The sequence below is a fragment of the Oryx dammah genome, unplaced genomic scaffold (assembly GCF_014754425.2).
Source record: "Oryx dammah isolate SB20612 unplaced genomic scaffold, SCBI_Odam_1.1 HiC_scaffold_27, whole genome shotgun sequence".
NCBI classification, from domain to species: Eukaryota; Metazoa; Chordata; class Mammalia; order Artiodactyla; family Bovidae; genus Oryx; species Oryx dammah.
The window spans coordinates 6,914,821-6,938,952 of record NW_024070211.1 but is presented as its reverse complement, the minus strand read 5'-3'; the positions used below and the strand labels follow the sequence as shown (position 1 = coordinate 6,938,952).

Below are 24,132 nucleotides of genomic sequence, written 5' to 3'. Positions count from 1 at the left end.
TGTCTTTCCACACCTCCCAGATTACAAAAACTCATTAAGTCAGAGACTGTGGTGAATTTTTGTTCATCTTTATAGAGTCCTCACTTGCCCGTCGCACACAAAAGGCGCTCAGAAATGAGGGCTAAGGAAACTGCCGATAAGGAACAGGGACGTCGACACGCTGGGGGCGGGGCCAGCGCATGGCGACACCACGGCGCTCCAGAGGCCCCGCCCCACGGGCGGGGTCACGCCCCCACCTAGCCGTCAGTGGTCACGTGGGATTCCGCTAAAGCGGCCGCGGTGGAAATTGGACGGAGATGGCGACAGTGAGGAAGGCGCTCCCGCGGAGGCTGGTGGGCTTGGCGAACCTCCGGGCTGTAAGTGCCCCGTAACGCCCAGGGCCGGTCTTGAAGGCACCGTGAGGGTCGGGGTCTAGGACTTGGCCCCTAGCGGCTGCTCCCGGAGAGGCAGAGCCTAGGACTTCCCTGGTGGTTCAGCGGGTTAAGACTCTGCGCTGCCAAGTGCAGGGTGCGGGGGTTCGATCCCTGGTGGGGCAACTGAGATCCCACGGGCAGTTCTGCGCAACCAAATGATTAAAAAAAAAAAAAAAAAGAATACCATTTCTCTGAGAAGCGAAGCCGGACAGCTCTTTAGGCCAGAGTTGGGAGGTCTTTGAAGTCTTGGACACCACTCTGACTTGCCCAGATCCCTTGAGAGGCATGGGAAACTGACCCTTAGAGATGGGGAGCGACTCTCCCGGGTCGTGGAGACTTGGAACGCCATCCTAGGCGTCCTGCTTCCCTGGCTAGGGCTCTTCTGGCTGACCCTGGCATCTTTCTATCATAGAGCTTCAGACTTCAAGTTCCTCCTTAATGAAAGTCATGAATACTCAAGAATACTCTGCCAGTTCGAGTGGAAAAAGCCAGGCCATCCCCCTCCGTCCGTCTCCATTTCTAGGTCTTGTTGCGTTTGGGGACACTTGGTCCCAGCTAGCTGAGCAGGACTTGGATCGCGTGTTGCTGGGTGTGATTCCCCTGGAGTTGTACTTTGGGCCAGTTCGATCCTGATGTTGCACCTTCTCTCCCATGCTCAGTGAGTGGAGGGAAAGTGTAGGAGACCTAACTGGGTAAAGAGTTGATTACATTGTGTTTAGAGCTCAAGCTGTGATGCCCCAGCGGTTCTGAAGCTACTTTTTAGGTTGAGTGACAAATCGCTAAATTCCAGTCATATTGACCTTCAACATGGAAAAAAAAATCCTCAGGGTTGGTTTGGAGGTTCAGGAAAATGGAACTAAAGCATTTGACATTTTTCTAGCTCTTAGTAAGTGCTAGGTCAGTTGTTGCCTTAGAGTTTAGAAGGAGTTAAAACTGTGTAGTGGTAAAAATTACATTGTCTTGGCAGTGGGGAAGTGGGTAGGGGGCTCTCAGAAAGCCACTTCGGTGTCTACTAGACCACCCTCCCCCACCAGATCATTGCAAATAAATCCATGGAGTCCAACTTGAAAAGTTAAGAAAATTAAATGAGATGGTGAATGTCAGTGTTTGAAAATATTCCTACTGTAATCAGATGGTAGTGGTAGGCATTCGATGGGGTTACTAGCATAGATTTGATATCAGAACCAGACAGATAAGTGCAATCCTAGCTGTGTGATTTGGGGTCTTTCTGAGGTCATTTCTTCCCCTGTGGCGTTGGGAGAGTGATATATGATAGTCCCTCATCATATTGAAGCAGTTTAGCAGCAGCAGCAGCATCATATAGGGACTAAATGAAGAGCTGATGGCTGTAAGGTGCTGATGGCTATGGCACTGGACTTTAGTCAGTATTAGCTGTTGATATAGGTACCATAGTTCAGGAGGCTGTGGCTCAGGATTTGTGTGGTTAGAAAGGATTATTTCTATGCAGAACTGTACAAAGGGAATTAACTAGGTGTTTAACCCAGGCAACCCAGGGTAGCTCAAACTGTGAAGGATGTGCCTGCAGTGCGGGAGACCGGGGTTTGGTCCCTGGGTTGGGAAGATCCCCTGAAGAGCAACCCACTCCGCTATTCTTGCCTGGAGAACTCCATGGACAGAGGAGCCTGGTGGGCTACAGTCCATGGGGTCGCAAAGAGTCAGACAAAACTGAGCAACTAGCACTTAACCCAGGCAAGAGAGAACTGGGGGGACCGGAGGGTGGCAGAGATAATGTGGCCTAGGGATTAGGAGCATGACTCTAGAACACACACTCTAGACCCACACTGCTGGGTTCAGATACGGGCTCAGTAACTAGCTAACCATGTGACCTTGGGAAAATTACTTAATTTTCTTGAACTTCATATCTCTCATAGTAAAATGGGGACTTTAATAGTTCCTACCTAATAAGGTGTTGAGAGGATCATATGGGTTAATATGTAAAAGGCTCTTTCATGTGCCTAGAAAATAGTAGATGCTTCATAAATGTGAATTGTTTTGTTGTTAGTATATGAAGAGTTGTTATGAAGAAGTGTGTTATAGAATCAAGTGGATTCTGTTTTCATAAAAGGAACTTGAAGCAAACTTAACATTCTTTCAACAACATTTACCAGTTATTTATTGAGTCCCTGTTAGGTCTCAGAGCCTCAGGGAAATATAACAATTAATAAAACAGAGTTCCTGCCTCTTGGAGCTTACGTTCCAGTGGGATCCTTTTAGGGTAATGTACCAGCAGAGGCTGAACATCCCTACTGGAGGGAGATTCAGCTTGCAGGGACCTTCCAACCTAGCCTGTTGACTTCATGAAATTCAGTGGCTCCTCACCGTAGCCTCTAGGAAGCTTTGTTGGCTAAAACCAAGGCCAGTGTGGGCAAGTTAAGTTCAGGCTGATTGATAGCCAGGAATATTTCCTTCTTTAAGGGTTTCGGGAATGGGGATCCTTAGCAGATTGGTAGGGTCTTCCCTCATAGCTCAGTCAGTAAAGAATCTGCCTGCCAGGCAGGAGACCCGGGTTCAGTTCCTGGGTCAGGAAGATCCTCTAGAGAAGGAAATGGCAACCCACTCCAGTACTCTTGCCTGAACAATCCCATGGGCTGAGAAGCCAGGCGGGCTGCAGAGTTCAGACACAACATAGCAACTAAGCCACTGCCACCAAGTAGATTGCCAGTACCCCTGCCCCTTGCCCTACTGCAGTGTGTTTATCCAGATTAAATCTGGTGAAATGAAATTAATTTAAATAGTAATAAGTAGTACTAAGAACAATAGAGGAAAGGGAGAAAATAACCTCGTATTACTTGGTGGTGAGGAGGGGAAGAGTTTCTGTAGAAGACTATATATAGGGCAGACTTTATACAGAGGTCGTATAAAGTCATTTTTTTAATATCTTCAGGTCGTTTTTTTAATATCTTCAAATGCTGAAGGTTTCATCTCCTCTCAGACTCACTCCCCTTGTCACCACCCACCCTGTGATCGTAACAGAGCAGAGCCTCTTCCATCCCTGCCACCCCACAAAGTCCAAGACTACTCCTCTCCACACTTAGTAATTGTCCTCCTCTGGGGCAGCTATGCCCCAGGTGTGTAAGCTAAGTCACTTCAGTCGTGGCTGACTCTATGCGACCCTGTGGACTGTAGCTCACCAGGCTCCTCTCTCCATGGGATTCTCCAGGCAAGAATACTGGAGTGGGTTGCCATTTCCTTCTCCGGCAGATTTTCCTGACCTAGGGATCGAACCCACGTCTTTTAGGTCTCCTGCATTGACAGGGTTCTTTACCACTGGGAGGGTTCAGCACCACCTGGGAAGGTTCAAGTCAAACTGGGCTTTAGGAGAAATCAGACAGTTCTGTTTGAGGACTTCTAAGTTTGAGAGGTACAAATAGGTTTGTTTAAAGAACAGTCTAAATGCCCAGTTGTCAGGTGGTTGGAAATGAGTCTAGACTTCAGGGGAGTTGGAAATGGTCCATACTGTGAGCATGAATCTCTTACTCTGTCCCTAAGTGAAATATTCTTTTTGTTCTTGATTCTAAAACAGAGCAAATATGCATTAAAGGGTGAGAAATATTGCTTCTAGTCTCAGTATTAGTGAGAGGATAGACACATTCTTTCCGATTTGCCCCCCTGGAGAATTGTGACACTCTCTTCCTGTTACATTTTGTTTCCTCTTTTAAACCAAAGGTCAGCACCTCATCTGTGGGTACCTTCCCAAAGCGAGTGAAAATTGTGGAAGTTGGTCCACGAGACGGACTACAAAATGAAAAGGTAAATGTGGAAATCGACCAAAAGAGTTTTTACAGGTATTAAGCGCTCCATGTCGTGGGTGCAGAGCTGTGCCTGACTTTGGGTGCGTCTGGGAGGCCAGGCAGGCGCCTGTGACAGTTCAGCCCCAAGTGTTGTGACCCTGGGTCCATCTCCAGGCCCTGGGGAGCGGGGGTGGATGGTAAGAGCTGCAGGAGTGCAGAGGAAAGGTGAGGGCGTGCCTGATCCAACAGTGATACATCAGGGGATTTGGCCAAAGGGAGTCATGAAGGTCACATGCCATGGTTTAGCTTGGGGGTGTCCCTTACAACCCTGGTGTAGCAGCAGGACAGCTGCAAAGAACCAACATGTTCAGTATGAGGAAAATTAGGTCAAATACATTAATGACTTCATAAAATGGAATACTGTGAAGCTGTTAATGATATAGGAGTATATTAAGTGATATAAGCAGATTATACAATACTGTATATATATATATATAATTACATACATATGTATATATTAATATACATTTATATATAAACAAAAAAGTTTGTATATGTGTGGAAGCATCTTCCAAGAAAAGATTCTTAGAACAGTGCTGTGTGATAGAACTTTCTATGAAGATGGAAATGTTGTAGATTTGAGCTGTCCCATACAGTAGCCACTAGATACATGTGGCTGTTAAGCATTTGAATCGTGGCTTGTATGGCTGGGAAATTGAATTTTTAAAAAGTAGTTTCAGTTAGTTCAAATTTAAATAACCACATATGGCTCATGTCATAGATTTTAAAAGTTACCTACCAGGGTATTAAGAGTGTTATCTCTGGCAGGTGTTAGGCTGGTTTTCTTTTGTTTGGGGCGTATTTTTCTGAAATAATCATGGTCAATTATTTTTTAAATTGAAAAAAAAAACTTAAAATTTTAAAGCATGCTTGCTGCTGCTGCTAAGTCTTAGTCGTGTCTGCCTCTGTGCGACCCGGTAGACGGCAGCCCTCTAAGCGCCCCCGTCCCTGGGATTCTCCAGGCAAGAACACTGGAGTGGGTTGCCATTTCCTTCTCCAATGCATGAAAGTGAAAAGTGAAAGCGAAGTCGCTCAGTTGTGCCCGACTCTTAGTGACCCCATCGACTACAGCCTGCCAGGCTCCTCTGTCCATGGGATTTTGCAGGCAAGAGTGCTGGAGCATGCTTAGCCTACCTTTAATAGTGAATGTTGGTTGTAAAAGCCAGTCGTAAGCTCTCTCAGGGCATGATTTTGTCTGTCCTGCTCACCACTATGTCTGTAGCTCCCAGCACATTCCTTGGAGCAGGGCAAGCTCTCAAAAGTTACTTGTGGAATGAATTAAATTAAAACAGCAGGAGAGAAATTGGGGGTGGAAGGGGCTGGTGAGAAGGACTTGGGAGTTTCAGGATTTTGGACCCAATCTTGTAAGGACTAGGCAGCCAGGGGAAGCTCTTGAGCAGGAGAGTGAGATAATAGAAACTGTTGTAGAAGGATTCCTGTGTGGGATGAATTGGTAGAGGAAGACCATGGCGTAATATACATGGGATGATAGTAGATTTGGAAATAGGAATCCACAGAGTCTGGTGAGCAGCTAGACATGGCGTGGGAGGAAAAGAAAGAAGTAGTGAGTGGAGCATCTGAGGGTGAGACCCTGTGCCACCTGAGACGGAAGGAGGAAGGTGTGGCCCGTTGGAGGCCATGTCTCATAGGATCCAGAGAGTTAGTAATCTCTGCTCTTTCAGGCCATGGCTCACTGGTCTCAATCTGTTTTTGATGGGGTCATAAAGTAACAAAGCTTTAGTTTAAAAGCCTGTATGATGGGCAAATATTGTTTCCATTGTAAGTATTAACTCCTTTTCAAGTGAGAAACTGCTTCCACTGCAAAATGCAGTCTGTAGAACTGGAAGACAAGCCTGTACTGCACCTGTTGGCAGGATTGCATGTGAATTCAGGTTGGTGTCTGACAGTTGAGACAGTGAAGCGGGTGCTGTAGAAAAAGCTTTGAACTAACTGCATTCTGAGACCATTTCATGACTGACTTGGCCAGCCTATCTTTTTCTGGTGTTTTCCGTCTGCATTACAGAATATTGTACCTACTCCAGTGAAAATCAAGCTAATAGACATGCTTTCCGAAGCAGGACTCCCTGTGGTAGAAGCCACCAGCTTCGTGTCTCCCAGATGGGTTCCCCAGGTGAGCCCCAGCCTGCAGGCATATCTCAGATGCATTGGAAGTAAGTGGAGGTCAGGAATGTAGGTTTCCAGCTCTCCGCTTTTGTGAGCTCTCAGTGCTTCATAGTATCGTGCAGCAAAGGAGGGGCACTTGGGAGGAAGACTCGGTCTTGGCTGTGCCCCGCCTTGCCTGGTGAGACCTTCCCCTCCCCAGGTTCAAGGTGATGTCTCTGGCTCTAGAAGTCTAGAATCTCTAGACCTGTCTAGAGATGTGGCTTCTGTGTTTGTCGAAAGGGGAAGCTGGACAACTCCTGCGTCACAGAGACAGTCAAATGGGAAGAAAGATCCTGGTCCAGCTGAGTGTTAGGTGACAGAGAGCTGAGCCCATGGTCGGGCTCAGAGCACGTTCTCAACCAATGGCTAGAAGTATCATTGGTGCTGGTGCTGCTCATGTAGAGTCGACAATGTTAGCCACGTGGAGATACTGGGGTTCTCACCCATGCCAGGGAGCCTTCTGGCTCGTCAGCCATCAAACAAGTAGTGAAAGCCTTGGGGAGACTCAGCTCTGCAAAAGGCCTCTTTTCTCTAAGGGTCCTGGAGAACAGAGATTTTGTGCTAAAAAGGCTTTCTCTACCCAAGCTCTCTGCTGCCTTGGTGGTGAGTTGGCAATGTCTCCTTTGGCTCCCAGATGGCTGACCATGCTGAAGTCTTGAAAGGCATCCAGAAATTTCCTGGCGTCAACTACCCAGTCCTGACCCCAAACTTCAAAGGCTTCCAGGCAGCGGTAAGAGACTTATTTTTGGTTGGGGAGTGCCCCTGAAATGAGGTGGATGGCATGGGCCCCTGTCTTGTCCCTGGGCCTCAGTCTCTGTCCCAGGATTCTGTCCGAATGACTTGTCTCCAGTGGAGGTGGGCATCATCAGACAGACCCGGGGCGGGGTCCTGGCCCCGCCACTCTCAGCTCTTTGATTTGACAAGCTGCGTAAACCTCTTTGAGCCTCAGGTTCTGCCCATGACATAAGGTTAATGGTAGTACCTACCATTGTGAGGTTTTCAGAGGACAGGATGCACATAAATTACTTAGTAAGAGTCTGGTAGAAGGTGAGTGCTTAATAAATGTTCACTCTTGTTCCTGTCATCCATCTCCTCTTTAGAGGTAAGCAAGCTGTCCACAAATTTAGAGGTAGTTGCTAGTATCTAACTTTTTTATCATTTCAGATGAGAATTTCTTTGGAGATGTTGATTCTGAATTTAGGCCAGAAGGGACTTTGGGGTGGTGCCGGCAGCAGCAGTGTGGGTCCTTGGGGGAAGGCCAGGACTTCTTTGTTTTGGGATATGATTCACTGTATTAATTTCCTACGGCTGTCATTACACAATACCAAACACCCGGTGAAAGAGGTGAAAGAGAACAGAAACGCTCTCTCTCCCAGTCGGCAGGCTGGAAGTCCGCACAGGGTGGCAGCAGGCCTTCAGAGGGCCCTGAGAGGGCGTCTCTCCCTGCCTCTCGACCAGTTTCCGGCGATGATTAGCAGTCCTCAGTGTCCTCAGCCTGTGGGCGCATCACTTCCGTGTCCACTTCTACTTTTGCTGGCCTTTCCTCTGTCTTCACACGGGCGCCTTCTTATTACGGAGTAGAGACCAATATGACCTCATCTTAACTCTACACCTATCTACAGTGATCCTACTATCAAACAGGTCACATTCTGAGGTTCTGGGGGTTGTTGTTGTTGTTCAGTCACCCAGGCCGTGTGCAACTCTTTGTGACCCCATGGACTGCAGCACACCAGGCCTCCCTGTCCCTCACCATCTCCTGAAGTTTGCCCAAGTTCATGTCCATTGCCTCAGTGATGCCGTCCAGCTGTCTCATCCTCTGACACCCTCTCTTCCTTCTGCCCTCAGTCTCTCCCAGCATCAGGGACTTTTCCAATGAGTCCGCTGTTCACATCAAATGACTAAAATCCTGGAGCTTCAGCTTCCGCATCAGTCCTTCCAGTGAATATTCAGGGTTGATCTCCCTTAAGATTGACTGGTTTGATCTACTTTCTGTCCAAGGGACTTTCAGGAGTCTTCTCCAGCACCACGGTTTGAAGGCATCAATTCTTTGGCACTCTGCCTTCTTTACAGTCCAGCTCTCATAACTGTCCATGACCACTGGGAAGACCATAGCCTTGACTATATGGACCTCTGTTGGCAGAATAATGTCTCTGCTTTTGAACATACTGTCTAGGTCTGTCATAGCTTTCCTGCCAAGAAGCAATCGTCTTCTGACTTCATAGCTCCAGTCACCATCTGCAGTGACTTTAGAGCCCAAGAAGAGGAAATCTGTCTACTTCCACCTTTTCCCCTTCTATTTGCCATGCAGTAATGGGGCTGGATGCCATGATCTTAATTTTTTTTAATTTAGTTTTAGGCTGGCTCTCTCACTCTCCTTCATGCTCATCAAGAGGCTCTTTAGTTCCTTCTGCTTTCTCCCATTAGAGTGGTATCATCCGCAGATCTGAGGTTACTGACGTTTCTCCTGCCTATCTTAAGACTTTAAGCATGACCTTCCTCACATGGGAGATGAGTGCAATTGTCCAGTGGTTAACACATTCTTTTAGTACTACCCTCTGTGGGAATTGGGTTGAGGATTGACCTTTTCCAGGATAGTACTGGGGGTTAGAGGGACACAGTTCAACTTATAGTAGTACTCATATGTCATAAAATTCACTCTGGGTGGGTATTCCATCAAGAGAAAACTGCTGAAAGGAATTCACCTGGCTGTTGGCAGGTTGCTGCCGGAGCCAAGGAAGTGGCCATCTTTGGAGCCGCCTCTGAGCTCTTCACCAAGAAGAACATCAACTGCTCCATAGATGAGAGTTTGCAGCGGTTTGACGAAATCTTGAAGGCAGCTCGGGCAGCCAGTATCTCTGTGCGGGGGTGAGTCTGGCCACGCTCGGGCTGCCTCTCCTTTCCTCAGAGCATTCTGGAACAGGGCCAGCCTCTGACTCCAGCAGCCTCCCTCACAGGCTCCTTATCCTGGGTGCAGGGAGCCAGAGCTCCACACCCAGAGGTCTTTTCCCAAGTAAATGGGGTCAGAAGAAATCCTGGCAAGTGCTTTCTCCAAACCTGATTTTTGGATCCTTTCACCCCACGAATCTAGCAGGACAGCGTCCTAAACAGCTGGTGGAGGTCAGTGTAACCCTGGCTCCACCAGTAGCTCATCATACGTCCCTGAGGAGTCCCCTCGGCCTCTGAGGTGTCTCCAGCATCACATCTTTAATGGCAGTAGTGCCAGGCGTTGTCCACGTATTATCTGATGGTAGCGTCTCAGTCGCCCAGCATGGAGGGCACTCTCCCCACTTCCAGATGACGAAACTGAGGCTCCAGAAGGATGAAGAGTCAGCTGTAAGGTCACAACCAACTGCAGCCAGAATGCGCATCTGATCACATCACTGCCTGGTTGAAAGCCTGTCAGTGCTCATCAGCTCCAGACTTCAGTGGGTTGACAAGCCCCTGCGCAGTTGAGCCCCTGCCACTCTCTGCAGCTCACGTCTCCCCTCCGGCCCCATTTCCTCTGCACACTGCATTCAGCCAGTGGGATCTTCTTTCCGTTTGTCACGGTCCAGTTCTCTCCTGCCCCTGGGCCTTTGCACGTGCTTTCCGTAGACTCAGACCACCGTTCCTTCTACATCCTACTTGCCAGGGCTCACTCCTGCTCACCTTCAGGTCCTCTCCTGGTGCCAGTTTCTCCAAGAAGCTTGCTTCTCTTCCCTCAGGTGGAGTTGGTGCCCCTCCTCTGGGCTCCCAGAGTCCCCTGGATGTCCTCTGACATAGCACTTACCACTTGTTACATTCTCCGCTGCCTCCCGCCTCCCACTAGACTCTGTGCTCTGTGAAGGCAGAGCCCACATCTCCATCGGTCCCTGGCGTGTACTGTCTCCCAGCTCTGGGCCTAGCACGTAGTAGGTGCTCAGAAACCAGTGGGCGGATGAATGGATGGGAAAGCAAGGACGTGTCAGGTCTGCCTGACTCCCAAGTCTGTGCTGTTTCCTCAGCATTTCTTTTAGCTTTTCCATGCTCAGCAGTGATTGGAGAGTAAGGAGAATGAAGATGGCAAAATACACTGAGTTGTTTGCATCTGAAGTTATTTATCCAGCAAACATTTATTCTGCCTCTTAATACACAGCATCATCTGTTAGACTCTCAAAGATTTTAACGGAGCCCTACCTCAGTGCGATGAGTGGGCTCAGAAGCCATCTACACTCAAGATCCAGACTCCTCACCACAGCTCAGCAAGACCCCAGGATCAGGATGGTGGCCTCCTCTCCAGCCCCCTGTTGTACCTCTTTGCCCCTTGCTCCCCACACCTGTTTTTCTGTCCTTTGTCGTATGTTTTGAACACACATTACACACGTTAGTCACTCAGTCGTGTCTGACTCTTTGTGACCCCATGGACTGTGGCCCACCAGGCTCCTCTGTCCATGGACTTCTCCAGGCAAGGATACTGGAGTGGGTTGCCATTTTATGTTCTGAACACACCTACTCTTAAATTGGACTTCCCTGGTGGCTGAGTGGTAAAGAACTTGCCTGCCCGCGCAGGAGATGCAGGTTCACTCCCTGGGTCGGGAAGATCCCCTGGAGAAGGAAATGACCACGCACTCCAGTGTTCTTGCCTGGAGACTCCCAAGGACAGAGGAACCTGGCGGGCTACAGTCCACAGGGTCGCAGAGTCAGACACAGCTGAGCAACTGCACAACTCTTCCATCTTGGGGCCTCTGCACCAGGCCTTTGCCTGGAACGTGGCTCTTGCCCCGTCTCAGCTCCAGCGTCGCATCCTCCCAAGGTCTTCCTGGGCCATCCTAGCTGCGGTCGGCCTCCTCTGTGTGCTCCTGGCTCACTTCCCTAGTCTCCTTCATGGCACGTCACTTTCTGAGATTACCTCCTTCCCCTACGAGATCTGATGTATCATCTGTCTCCCTAACTTGAAACCTTAAGCTCCGTGGCGGTGGGGACCTGCTCGGCCTTGCTCACTGCACTTCTCCAGTGCCTGGCGCACCGTGGGAGCTCAGTAAACCTCAGTCGGATAGAGTGTACGCGCCCCCGGCCGGAGACGCTGACCCCTCGGGCCTCAGGCCGGCCCAGCTTTCTTGTGCCCGCTTCGGTTTCATACACCTTTGGTCCTCTCCTGAGGGGAGCCCCACCCGGGCCCACGTTCTGCTCTCTTTACCCCACGGGGTCAGCTGGCTGCTCGTAGAGCCTCTCTAGCCCCTCCTCCATGGCTGGTCTCTGGCTGCCTCTCCTGAGACCCGGGGCATCATCGGCCTCCTCACCCACAAGCCTGTTGGCTTCTTGCCTTCCCTGTGTGGCGCTGTACTGCCCACTCCTGGCACTGAGCGGCACTGCCATCGTCTGGCTCACCATCATGGAATTAGCCTTTGCCCTGGGCCCTGGGCCTCCTGCCCAGCCTCAGGTTTGGGTGGAGCTAACCAGGGCGATGTGTCAAACAGCCAGCCTGCCCCAGCCCTGTTGGCCAGAGAGCCCAGGCGCACTGACACCATTCCTCCCTGTTTTCCCACAGGTATGTCTCCTGTGTCCTTGGATGTCCCTACGAAGGGAAGATCTCCCCGGCTAAAGTCGCTGAGGTGTGTGTGTGTGTGTGTGTGTGTGTGGCTAAAGTCGCTGAGGTGTGTGTGTGTGTGTGTGTGTGCGGCAGGGGAGGGGCGGGCTCACGAGGCTTGGCTTCCCTGCCGGCCCCTGAGTGTGCAGGTTTTTCTCGCCACCCTTTCCTGGTGGGTCACTGATTTCATTTGTTGACTCAGCTCCTTCCTTAAGACCCTCTGAGGGCACAGCCCTGCACTCATCCCAGTGGGGGCCCACTCCTAGCCTGGCAGGGAGTCTCTGAAGCCCCTGCCCTCTACCCCAGAGCAGAATCCCCTGACTCAGTTCCCAGTCTGTTCAGTGAAAGGTGATGACCGAGGTGAGGATACTCTGCAGAGGGCTTCCTTCTTGTGCTTGGGGAGACATCCTGGAATGCGAAGTCAAGTGGGTGGGCCTTAGGAAGCATCACTACGAACAAAGCTAGTGGAGGTGATGGCATTACAGTTGAGCTATTTCAAATCCTAAAAGATGATGCCATGAAAGTGCTGCACTCAATATGTCAGCAAATTTGGAAAACTCAGCAGTGGCCACAGGACTGGAAAAGGTCAGTTTTCATTCCAATCCCAAAGGCAGTGCCAAAGAATGTTCAAACTACTTCGCAATTGCACTCATCTCACACACTAGCAAAGTAAAGCTCAAAATTCTCCAAGCCAGGCTTCAACAGTACATGAACCGTGAACTTCCAGATGTTCAAGCTGGTTTTAGAAAAGGCAGAGGAACCAGAGTTCAAATTGCCAACATCTGTTGGAGCATTGAAAAAGTGAGAGAGTTCCAGAAAAACATCTACTTCTGTTTTATTGACTACGCCAAAGCTTTTGTGTAGATCACCACAAACTGTGGGAAATTCTTCAAGAGATGGGACTACCAGACCACCTGACCTTCCTCCTGAGAAATCTGTATGCAGGTCAAGAAGCAACAGTTATAACTGAACATGGAACAACAGACTGTTTCCAAATTGGGAAAGGAGTACATCAAGGCTGTATATTGACAGCTTGCTTATTTAACTTATATGCAGAGTACGTCATGTGAAATGCCGGGCTGGATGAAGCACAAGCTGGAATCAAGATTGCCGGGAAAAATATTAATAACCTCAGATATGCAGATGATAGCCACCCTTATGGCAGAAAGCTAAGATGAACTAAAGAGCCTCTTGATGAAAGTGAAAGAGGAGAGTGAAAAAGTTGGCTTAAAATTCAACATTCAGAAAACTAAGATCATGGCATTCAGTCCCATCACTTCATGGCAAATAGATGGAGAAACAATGGAAATAGTGAGGGACTTTATTTTGGGGGGCTCTAAAATCACTGCAGATGGTGACTGCAGCCATGAAATTAAAAGATGCTTGCTCTTTGGAAGAAAAGTTATGACCAACCTAGACAGCATATTAAAAAGCAGAGACATTACTTTGCCAACAAAAGTCCGTCTAGTCAAAGCTGTGGTTTTTCCAGTAGTCATGTATGGATATGACAGTTGGACTATAAAGAAAGCTGAGTGCCGAAAAATTGATGCTTTTGAATTGTGGTGTTGGAGAAGACTCTTGAGAATCCCTTGGACTGCAAGGAGATCCAACCAGTCCATCCTAAAGGAAATCGGTCCTGAATATTCATTAGAAGGACTAATGCTGAAGCTGAAACTCCAGTACTTTGGCTATCTGATGTAAAGAACTGACTCAATGGAAAAGACCCTGCTGCTGGGAAAGATTGAAGGCAGGAGGAGAAGGGAATGACAGAAGATGAGTTGGATGGCATCACCAACTTGATGGACATGAGTTTGAGCAAGCTCTGGGAGTTGGTGATGGACAGGGAAGCCCGGCATCTTGCAGTTCATGGGGGTCACAAAGAGTCGGGACACGACTGAGCAACTGAACTGAGAAGAACACAGTGCAGGAAATGAGTTCGAGCAGCCCAAGAGCTTGTGTCATTTTGTCCTCAAAGCCACCCTGCAGGAAATTCCTTGGTTAGAACTCCATGCTGTCAATGCCACGGGCCCAGGGTTCGATCCCTGGTTGGGGAACTAAGATCCTGCATGCGGCACAGAGCGGCCAAAACAAAACAGACAGATCACCTGCACATCTGGAGTTATTGTTATTCCAATTTACGGTTAAGGAAGCTGACTGACTTGCCATGCAGGTTGCGTAAGGAGAAAGCAGGTCTCAGCCCCTGTCTGTTTGCCTCCAGCGCCCTCCTGCTCTTCCTGCACACCAGGTAGCAGCCAGAAACGAGCGGTGGTTAACAGGAGCCACTGCTTCCTGAGAGTGGCTGCTGCAGTCCAGACCTCAGCCTCCTGTTCCCCCAGTCCTCCCCAAAGGCTCGTCCTCAGCTCAGGAGAGTGAGGTCCGCTGCTAAGGTTTCCCAGCCAGTGAGCAGCAGGACTGGGCATTACTTCAACATCACGTCACTCCGCCACCTGCCGCCTTACCTGCCTCCTCTCCCGCCCACCGGCTGCCACAGGCTCCTTGTCACTCTGCCTGCGTGGGCAGTGGAGGAGGGGGCCCACCATTTCCCTTATCCCGCAGACCATCGTTGAGCATCAAGTATCGTTTCTGTCCTCGGCCCTGCCACATCCTTCCTCTCACTTCTCCCGATCAGCCGAGGGCAGCATCTCCTCGTGGAGCAGATCCCGCTGTGGTTCTGCCATGATCTTAGCGGTTTATGGACGGGCTTCTGAATTTTTCATAGCCAGGCCCTTCTCTTAAAAATCTAGAACTAGCACTTCAGACCCCTAACCTCACGCATCTGCTTACCAAGGATAGAGCCACGTGAAGGGAACAGTTCTCCTGATTCCCACCCCAGGCCTGACGCCGTGGGTGAGGTGGTAAGGGAAGGAAGCTGCAGTCTGAGACCCTTGGAGGAAGGCTGCAGGGGTTAGAGCCCGCGGCCTGTACCGATGGCCAGCGCTGCTCCTCCCGTCTGTCTCCTGATGAGCAGAGTGAGGATTCAGTCCCACTCACAGAGTTAGTTGTAAGGAGTCTCTGGTCCAAGAGGAGCTTGGTGCCTTGGACATGGAGGTGTTCTGCGTAGGCCAAGGACCCTGGCTTGAGGAATCCGAGCCCTCCAAGAGCCTGCTTGTCTCCCCAGGTCTCCAAGAAGCTGTACTCCATGGGCTGCTACGAGATCTCCCTGGGGGACACCATCGGCGTGGGCACCCCTGGGGCCATGAAGGACATGCTGTCCGCTGTCCTGCATGAGGTACCAGTGACAGCCCTGGCCGTCCACTGCCATGACACCTATGGCCAGGCCCTGGCCAACACCTTGACGGCCCTGCAGGTAATCAGGGCATGTCCTCGGATAAAGGTACACGTCCATTCTCCCAAAGGGCAGGGCGGCAGGACAGCTGTGTTTCAGTTATTCTTTCAGCAAGCCTTCACTGTGTGCCCACACCTGTGTGCCAGGCCCCGGGCTGGCCACGGTGGACAGAGACATGCCACCCTGCCCTGAAAGTGCCTGCGTCTGTCTGTCAGGAGAGCCAGTGGAGAGTTCAGTGATAATCCTAACGCACTGTGACAATGTCATGGGGACTGAGGACGGTCCCCATCCCAGCTGTGGGTGGGGGTGGGCAGAGAGGATTCGCCAGTGAATGCCTCAGTGAGGCTTGAAGGACATGAAGCTGAACAGTTGAAAAAGGGAACCGGAAAGGTGACCAGGCAGCACTGCATTGTAAACAAGACTAAGGCGGGGTCGGGAGGACTGGGGTGCCCTGGCCCCACCACGGCTTGCAGGGCTGTGAGTGCGCATGCGTGCACCAGTGGCTGGGGCGGGGCAGTGGGCGGAGCCTTTGATGCTCTTTGCCCAGAGACTGGACCAAGACCTCAGATTGAGTTTGTCTTGAGGTTAGCTTCTTGTGGGTTGGCCCAGAACATGAGTCCCATGGCCCAGGAGTCCCTTAGAAAGAAAGTTCTGCATGTCTGACCACAGGCTGCCTTGTTGCAGGAAGTCTAGCATAGTGTTTAGGTTAGTAGAGCAACCCTGGGCTGCCTTTTTTTTTTTTTTACCCATTTTTCTCTCTCACGTTACCTCTTTGAGGCTCATGTCTTTAAGCCAAATGATTCTGAGACTTTCTGGGTCTTATTTCCTCAGAGTTGAGGTTAAAGAGAGAGAAAATGAAACAGTCATCTAGGAAAGTGGGAGCAACGAGAGAAGTGGGATCAATCCAGAGAAGCGACCTTGGGGTCAGAGGCCTGATGTGGGGTGCAGGAGAAGGGTGGTAAACGAGAACAGGAAAACAACAGGGACCTGAAACCGCAGCAGTTGGGAGGAGTTACTTTAGGTGAGCCATCAGGAAGGGCGTCTCTGAGGCGGCGGCTTTTAGGCTGAAGAGAAGTTGAGGAGCCAACCATGAAAGGAAGGAGGAAAGATTCCTGGCAGCGCAAACAGGGTAGCAAAAAAGACTCACTGTTTTAGGAACCAAAAAGAGGAACAGTTTCTTTCAGTGGGATTTTCATAAGCTGAAGGAATGAATAATTTGAGTGGAATTTCTGGCAGCCACCGAGAGGGAGGTTTACCAAGACCGGCTTGGTAGGCTCAGACTCCCTACAGTGACAGCCATGTTCCACCATTCTTGTTTTCAGATGGGAGTGAGTGTCGTGGACTCTTCCGTGGCAGGACTGGGAGGCTGTCCCTATGCGCAGGGGGCGTCGGGAAACCTGGCCACCGAGGACCTGGTCTACATGCTGGCTGGCCTGGGCATTCACACGGTAAGCCCGCCTGCCCCCTGGTGGTGACCGCCACGAACTGACCGGAGCTCTGCCTGAAGCCAGAGCTGCTGGGTTTGTTCTGGGTTTTTGTGGTGGTGTTGGTGCACTTAAGAGGGGAGGGGTACCAAGGGGCTAGGGCCTTTCTGTCACATGATTTGGGATAATAGAGTGTGGTCGATGGGGCTATGAGAAGGCCAGGCCCTTGGCGTGGGTTTGAGAGTTCCATCCGGGGCGGCACCAGGGTGCAAGGAAAGAGCTCTGGAAGGGGCACGGCCAACCCTGAAATGAGTCATTTCTCTCTGGACGTTTGTTTTCTCCTCTGGAAAAAAATGAGGGCAATAGAATTGCACGCCCTCCCCTCCCGCCCCCTGGGCTCTGCCAGAGTCAGTGAGGGCCTGCAGTGTGGGCTGGAAGCGCTATAGCATCTGTGCTTTGAGATCAGACAGGCTGGGTTTAAAACCTAGTCCTGCCACTCACAGGCTATGTGACCTGACAGTGACTTAAGCACTTTGGGCCTAAGAAGTGGGAATAAATAATAGCACTTATCTCATAGGATAAGAAAGAAAATGTAGCCCAGAACTAAGGAAATAGTACACAGCAGTAAATAGAGGAGGCTTTCAGTGTGGCCTTTTTAGTTGGTGTTTCTACCCCTGCTTCTCTGCCTCGTGACCCTTACTTCATACGCATTGTGGGCCCGGCCTGTGCTAGACCACTAGCTCCCTTCCAGGGTGCGGCATCTCAAACCATGTCACACGCTGAGGGCAGTCAGAGGGCAACCCCACATGCCAGGAGGACACCACCTCACAGACAACCGGCGTCCCGCCATCAGAGGGACAAGAGCGTGATTGTCTTCACCTTCACTTTCTCAGCAGCATGGTCTTGTCCAGTCGGATGTTTCCCTGGGTGTTGAGGGCAGGTTGTGACTTAACTGCATCCTCTGACTTGTTTCTCAAAGGGTGTGAACCTCCAGAAGCTCCTGGAAGCCGGGGCCTTCATCTGTCAAGCCCTGAACAGAAGAACCAATTCCAAAGTGGCTCAGGCTACCTGTAAACTGTGAGCCACTTGGTCCCTGAGCCCTGGGGTCTGTGTGGGAATAGGGACAGCTGTGGATGAATCATGGATGGGCACATGGAAATAGGAATGCAGTCAACCGGAGCAGGCACTTCACTGTCAGCTCTGCACATGGGTCTCTCCTGGAAGGAAAGAGGTGGACAGGAGCTGCCTGGCTTCAGGCCCTCCCTGCCTGACCTGAGTATGAGTGAGAGGTTTGGGCAGCTGGAGGTCTGCTTCCACCTGGACCCAAAGGCCCAGGAGTTGAAAGCCTGAGGGCTCTTGGGAACCCAATTCTCTGGCCTGGGTTGATCCTCAAGTCTCATTCTGGGTGAAACCTGCCAGCTGGCCACTCTCCACAACTTGCTGCTGCCATATTCTTGAGGGCCATCGTTCTGACTTTGTAGGGCAAAGGGGCCTGGAGGAACTTTTCCCTCAGCTGGCAGAGGGCATTTGGTGAAAGGGTGAGGGCTGAGCAGCTGTGGTGGCCACCTGCCAACTCCAGCACCTCTGCAAAATCTCCACTTTGAACATGATTGTTGAAAACAGATTACGTAATTAAAGGTTTAATGACAACCATTCCAGCGTTCTCTTGTGCAAATGTGTGTATACATGGGGATGGGAGTGGGGGGTGGGGAAGCATTTTTACATTTCCTCTGAGAGGAAAACGGAGGCTTCAGTTTATTAACCTCTGAATTTTCTCTCTCCTCCTCCTGAGAATTGGGGAAATCGGTGGTAATGACTTACTCAGCACTGACCAGGGAACCCTGGAGAGGTTGTTTCTGAGGCTGTTGGCTCTGTGACCAGGACTGTTTGTGGCACAAGGTCCTCTGGGCCAGGGAAGGTGCAGCTCTAGGCGCCCTAGGGACCAGGGGGCCAGTCAGCATCCCTGCTGGCCTCCAGCAGGCCCAGGGCACTCCAGGCTGTGGGACGCCCATGTGCATTTCTTCCTCTGCTCCGGTTTCCTCATTCAATACGTGTGTGTGTGAGTGGCTCAGTCGTGTCCAGTTCTGCAGCCCCACGGACTGCAGCCCACCAGGTTCCTCTGTCCATGAAAGAATACTGGAGTGGGTTGCCATATCCTTGTCCAGGAGAATCTTCCCGACCCAGGGATGGAACTGGGGTCTCCTGAATTGCAGGCAGGTTACCATCTGAGCCACCAGGGAAGCTCCTCATTCAGTATGTCACACCTTTATACACATCATTCCTTAGCCCTCCCTTTATTTTAAAGAGAAACAGAACACTATTTTCTAGCCTACTATGGTAGGCAAGGTGCAAACCGTTCCACGAGGTTGGGGGCCACGGTGTGCGTGAAGGCTGAGCGCAGTCGGCGCTGTAATTCGTGTTTTAGTCTCAGGGCTCCCTCCAGGCCTTTGGCGGGTTTTTTAAACTAGATTTTCCAGAACGGCAGCCTATGAGAGACCCCGACCCACTCCCTTCCATCGGCGCCGCCCCTCCAGCCTCTCCGTTCCAGGAAGCCATCTACTTCACGCCAGGCTTACTGACAAAAGGTGGGAAACCTGGGGTTGGGCGTGGAGCCGCTGTCTCCCGCGCCGCGCTCGGCTGTGGCTCCTGCTGCAGGATGGCTGCCGGGCGCCGCCGACGAGCTGCATCTCCCGGGGCGCAGCGCCTGCTTCCAGGGATCGGGACGGGGGAGCACGCCAGGTCTCGCGGGCCCCGGGTGCCTACCGCGCGTTCCTCCGTCCACCGCCCCGGCACCGGTCCGTACCGTCCTCTGTAGACGGTGCCGCGCAAGCGTCCTGGAGCCGCGGCGCTCTTGGTCCACTCGGCTCCCCGTACTGCAGGCTCCCGACCGACACGTCTCTTGGGGGCGTGACGGGGGGGCGGGTCCAGGGCGGAGCGTCGGCTCTTAAAGGGACCGGTCACGGAGCACGGGAAGCGGCGCCGTTGGAGACTGCGCGGGGCGCGTGGTGCTGAGCAGGTTTGGGAGGCTGATGGGGGGTGGGGCCGAGCGGGTTTGCGAGGGGCCGGGTGGTCCGCTGGGAGCGAGGGGGAGTCTCGGGGGTCCGGGCTGCGTTCAGGGCAGAGTTCCGCCTAGGCGGGCTCCCCTCCGCGGCTCCTAGCTCTCGCTGCCTTGGCTGGGACGGCTAGGATTCATTCATTCCCGGCTGGGGGCCTCCTAGTTCTGCCCCCGTCCAGCCACCGCCCGAATCCCCAGCCTGAGACTCTAGGGCACGCGAGCGCTCAAGGCCCTGCGCCCCCTCCCTTCCATTTTACGGATGGGGAAGACTGAGGCGACAGCTGACCATAAATCACCCCGCGTGTCGGAGGGAGGGTCACCTCATCGGCCTTCCTGCCTCTCTGGGGGCCCCTCCACCATTTTCGGGGGGCCTGCACACTGCTTGGGGCTCGGTGGGGCGGGGGCGGGGGAGGCTTCAACGCCTAGGGCAAAGTCCGACGGGACCCAGTGGGGGCTGGGGGCTAACTGCTCCGGGAGGGGCGGGACTAGGTCCAGATTCTAAACCCGCCGTCCCTGGCTATGTGACTTACGCGAATTACTTAACCTCTCTGACCTTAGTATCCTTTTCTGTAAACTGGCAGTAATAACACCTGCCTCATTAGGACGTTGGAGGAATTCAGGGAGATAATGCAAACGTGCCCAATACAGAGCCTGGCACGCAGCGCGCGTTCAGTCTAGTGGGTTAGGAACTGTATGAACCCCGAACAGGATTAAGGCTGCTTGGAGGAAGGCGGCTGCGGGCCAGGCTGCCCCGGTGAAAGGCCTCTGTGTCTGGACTTCCTCCCCCGCCAACCGCCCCGCCGTCCCCGCCCGCGGAGCTTGTTCAGGGCGGCGGTGCACACCTGGCGGTGAAGTCGGGGGCCTGAGCCACGTCTACACCGCCGTGGTGAGTGCCGCCGCCAACGAGGCGGATTCTTACCGCCAGGCCAGGAGTGGCATCCGCACTGGCTGAACCAGCCTGACCGACCTGGGCGTGGGGCCCACTCCAGGACTACAGTGCTGCCGCCCCAGGGCTGGGCCCAGCCCGCCGGGCAGAGGACCCGCCCTGAGGCTCTCTGCTGTATTTCCTGCCTCTCCCAGTTGCCTTAGTGGGTGCAAAAAGGGTGTAGGGGCAGGGAGAGCTGCTTACCCCGGGAGGTGTTAGTCACTGACCGGAGGAGCCAGTTTGTACCAGTGATGGCAGAGGGACTGGGGAGGCCTGGGTCTGAGCAGACACCTCTTCCTGGGCTCTTGCGAATCCAGTGCTGCTGCCGCGTTTCCTTCTGTCCAGAAACGTCCAGTCCCCAGATGCCTCAGGGAAGCAGTGTGGAGACTCAGGTTCCATCTTCCCAACCCCCAGTCAATTAGGGCTAGACGTTATGGCGCCTGTGCATCCATCTCCACCTATACCGTGTGATGGGCCTTTAGAATCACCTCATCTGACCCTTACATGACCACATACTCATACAGTTATAAACTCCATGTTATAGAGGCGGAAACTACGGCCAAGAGAGAACTGGTCTCCAAGGCCTAAGGCCAGAAAGTGATGCCCTTCGGCCTTGGACCAGGGCTGACTCCAGACCCACCCTATTAACTAGGACATACCACTGCCTCGGACACGTTTCCAGGTTGAAAGAGGCTCTGAGCAGACAGCCTCGGCCACTTCTGAGTCTCTGTCCTGAGCCAGGCATAATGGCAGAGAAGGTGCTGGTAACAGGTGGGGCTGGCTACATTGGCAGCCACACTGTCCTGGAGCTGCTGGAGGCGGGCTATTCGCCCATGGTCATTGACAACTTCCATAACGCCATTCGTGGTGAGCCGGACAGAGGGAGGGGTCCTGGGGCTCCAGGGGGGATGGGAGGGAAACCCTGGGTACTACATCCACCTCCAAGGGGTGTACGCCTGGCTAGTCCCTTGGGAACCCAGCTCCCCATCGCCTCTGATTTTGATGGCCTCTGTGTGCCCAACCAGGAGGGGGCGCCATGCCTGAGAGCCTGCGGCGGGTTCAGGAGCTGACAGGCTGCTCTGTGGAGTTTGAAGAAATGGACATCTTGGACCAGGCAGCTCTACAACGTCTCTTTAAGAAGGTGGGCCCTTGACAGGAAGGCAAGCAGTGGGCACTTCCAAGGGCTGGGCCTGTAAGCCACATCTGATCCCAGCTTTGCCACCCTGCAGCACAGCTTCATGGCAGTCATCCACTTTGCGGGGCTCAAGGCTGTGGGTGAGTCAGTGCAGAAGCCCCTGGATTACTACAGAGTCAACCTGACGGGAACCATCCAGCTTCTGGAGGTGAGACCTGGGCCGGGGACAGACCCCGGGAGGGCCCCGGGCCAGGCAGGCAGTACCAAACACAGTGCCAGAGCCCAAGCTGGCTCACACACTGGACACGTCTTCAGCTCTCAGCCACAGTCTCCCCTTCTGTAAACGGGAGCTCACACCTCGGCCCCCTCCACCTGGGGGGCTGGCAGGGGCCACTGACGCCTCTCCTCTGCGGGCAGATGATGAGGGCCCATGGGGTGAAGAACCTGGTGTTCAGCAGCTCAGCCACCGTGTACGGGAACCCCCAATACCTGCCCCTGGACGAGGCCCACCCCACAGGTGGCTGTACCAACCCCTATGGCAAGTCCAAGTTCTTCATCGAGGAGATGATCCGGGACCTGTGCCAGGCGGACAAGGTAAGGGCCCCTTCTGCCTCAGCCTGGGCCCCACTCTTGGGCCCCTCACAGCCTGCCCCCTGAGCCCCAGGATGGGGTCCTGAGCCACCCTCCCCAAGGCCAAAGCTGGGGCTCAGGAAGCGGTGGTGACTTCAGACCTTTCGGGGAGGGCTGGATCCCCTGCTCCTTTCTAAGGACAGAGAACGAGCAAGGTGGGGCAGGGGAGGCGGTTCTGGATTCAGGTGGGCCATACATCTTGCACCCCAATCCCCTCTGTCTGACCTGCATCCCACAGGCCTGGAACGCAGTGCTGCTGCGGTATTTCAACCCCATAGGTGCCCATGCCTCAGGCTGCATCGGCGAGGATCCGCAGGGCATCCCCAATAACCTCATGCCCTACGTCTCCCAGGTAAGGAAGAAGGCAAAGGAAGGGGGTGGGCTCCACGGGTAAGAGCCTGGGAAGAGCTAACCTGACCTCCAACCCAGGTGGCGATTGGGCGACGGGAGGTACTGAATGTCTTTGGCAATGACTATGACACAGAGGATGGCACAGGTGAGCCCAGGAGCCGGAGGAGCCACGAGGGAGGCTGAGGTGGGACAGAGACTGTAACGGACCCCTCCCTGCAACCACTTCCTCCTCTGCAGGCGTCCGGGATTACATCCACGTCGTGGATCTGGCCAAGGGCCACATTGCAGCCTTGAGGAAGCTGAAGGAGCAGTGTGGCTGCCGGGTAGGGGGAGAAGGGAGAAGTGGGGGAGACGGAGACAGAGGCCGGGACCAATGGGGCCCAGAGGGAAGTCGGTCCACCCCCACTGCAATCTCTGCCCTCCTTTCCTGGGCAGATCTACAACCTGGGCACGGGCACAGGCTATTCGGTGCTACAGATGGTCCAGGCCATGGAGAAGGCCTCCGGGAAGAAGGTAGGCTGGCAGCCCACCCTGCCCCACCCCCAGCCCCTCACACTGACATACCTGATGGGCACCTGAGTCCCGCCGTCTACTCGAGCCTCCCTGAGGCCTTGACGCCTAAGAGCAAGACCCTGCTCCACACCTCCATTTCTGGAAGGCTGGTCAGCAACTTGTTGGGTGATGCCACGGCTGGTTCAGCTAGGCTACAACCGCCCCCTCTCCTGCAGATCCCGTACAAGGTGGTAGCCCGGCGTGAAGGCGACGTGGCTGCCTGTTATGCCAACCCCAGCCTGGCCCTCAAGGAGCTGGGCTGGTCAGCAGCCCTAGGGCTGGACAGGATGTGTGAGTGCTCGCCCTAACCCCTGACCCTGGGTGCTTACCTGACCGCCGGGAGAGACTCGGGAGCCAGGAAAGGGCTACTGAGGTCCGGGCTGGCCCATCCTGGGCCAGATGCTGCGGGCCCTGCACTCAGTGTAGCCCCTGAGCATGGACCTTGTCCCTGTTCCAGGTGAAGATCTATGGCGCTGGCAGAAGCAGAATCCTTCAGGCTTTGGCATGCAGGCCTGAGACCTTGGCCTCCCACAGACCAGAAAAGGGAGAAAAGCAACTGCCTGCTCTCCAGCCTCTGGCAGGAACCCAGGGGCCCCAGAGGCTCCACTACCTCGGACCCCAGATGGGCCCACTGAGCCCGCAGGGCACAAGGCCAAGGTCTCCACTGACCAGGTATCGGGTCTGTGTGCCACAGGGGCCAGGAACCCATGTGGACCACCACGGCTGAGTGGTGTCAGCAGAGCCTTAAGACACACAGAAGCCCCTCTTCCCAGGCACTAATTTATACTGCTATGAAGGAGCGTCCCAAAGTATTTAAAATAAACAGTTTTCTTACACTGGA

The 24,132-nt window shown here is 53.0% G+C and overlaps 2 protein-coding genes and 1 long non-coding RNA gene across 8 annotated transcripts; 2 read left to right on the top strand and 1 right to left on the bottom strand.

Moving 5' to 3' along the window:
- The first annotated feature begins 246 nt into the window (after nucleotides 1-246).
- HMGCL (3-hydroxy-3-methylglutaryl-CoA lyase) lies at nucleotides 247-18,296 on the top strand. Of its 2 annotated transcripts, XM_040229658.1 has the most exons (9): nucleotides 247-356; nucleotides 4,101-4,184; nucleotides 6,249-6,356; nucleotides 7,023-7,118; nucleotides 9,105-9,253; nucleotides 11,895-11,958; nucleotides 15,052-15,240; nucleotides 16,542-16,667; nucleotides 17,623-18,296. In XM_040229658.1, the coding sequence occupies exons 1-9, from the start codon at nucleotides 297-299 to the stop codon at nucleotides 17,722-17,724; spliced, it is 978 nt and encodes a 325-aa protein (XP_040085592.1). In that variant the 5' UTR covers nucleotides 247-296; the 3' UTR covers nucleotides 17,725-18,296. The 2 variants fall into 2 exon arrangements, with proteins under 2 accessions (XP_040085592.1, XP_040085593.1); XM_040229659.1 differs by lacking the exons at nucleotides 247-356; nucleotides 4,101-4,184 and adding an exon at nucleotides 5,328-6,117.
- On the bottom strand, nucleotides 17,288-20,408 carry LOC120855103. Its single transcript, XR_005719143.1, has 3 exons — nucleotides 20,398-20,408; nucleotides 18,837-18,842; nucleotides 17,288-17,379 (listed from the first exon to the last, which is right to left on the bottom strand). It is a non-coding gene; the product is annotated as an uncharacterized LOC120855103 (long non-coding RNA).
- Nucleotides 19,563-24,132, top strand: GALE (UDP-galactose-4-epimerase). 5 transcript variants are annotated; one of them, XM_040229642.1, is made up of 11 exons: nucleotides 19,564-19,659; nucleotides 21,276-21,490; nucleotides 21,649-21,764; nucleotides 21,853-21,966; nucleotides 22,176-22,352; nucleotides 22,627-22,740; nucleotides 22,818-22,884; nucleotides 22,977-23,062; nucleotides 23,175-23,252; nucleotides 23,468-23,582; nucleotides 23,749-24,132. In XM_040229642.1, the coding sequence occupies exons 2-11, from the start codon at nucleotides 21,370-21,372 to the stop codon at nucleotides 23,805-23,807; spliced, it is 1,047 nt and encodes a 348-aa protein (XP_040085576.1). In that variant the 5' UTR covers nucleotides 19,564-19,659; nucleotides 21,276-21,369; the 3' UTR covers nucleotides 23,808-24,132. The 5 variants fall into 5 exon arrangements, with proteins under 5 accessions (XP_040085572.1, XP_040085576.1, XP_040085575.1 ...); XM_040229643.1 differs by having other exon boundaries at nucleotides 19,576-19,648; XM_040229638.1 differs by lacking the exon at nucleotides 23,468-23,582 and having other exon boundaries at nucleotides 19,563-19,659.

What these genes read in the sequence shown, in the direction of transcription:
- HMGCL (XM_040229658.1), top strand. Translation starts at nt 297, where the DNA reads ATGGCGACAGTGAGGAAGGCGCTCCCGCGGAGGCTGGTGGGCTTGGCG. An exon ending in GCCAGTATCTCTGTGCGGGG is followed by an intron (nt 9,254 to 11,894) that starts GTGAGTCTGGCC and finishes GTTTTCCCACAG; the next exon opens with GTATGTCTCCTGTGTCCTTG. An exon ending in CTGGCCTGGGCATTCACACG is followed by an intron (nt 16,668 to 17,622) that starts GTAAGCCCGCCT and finishes TGTTTCTCAAAG; the next exon opens with GGTGTGAACCTCCAGAAGCT.
- GALE (XM_040229638.1), top strand. Translation starts at nt 21,370, where the DNA reads ATGGCAGAGAAGGTGCTGGTAACAGGTGGGGCTGGCTACATTGGCAGC. An exon ending in TACAACGTCTCTTTAAGAAG is followed by an intron (nt 21,765 to 21,852) that starts GTGGGCCCTTGA and finishes GCCACCCTGCAG; the next exon opens with CACAGCTTCATGGCAGTCAT. An exon ending in TCATGCCCTACGTCTCCCAG is followed by an intron (nt 22,741 to 22,817) that starts GTAAGGAAGAAG and finishes CCTCCAACCCAG; the next exon opens with GTGGCGATTGGGCGACGGGA.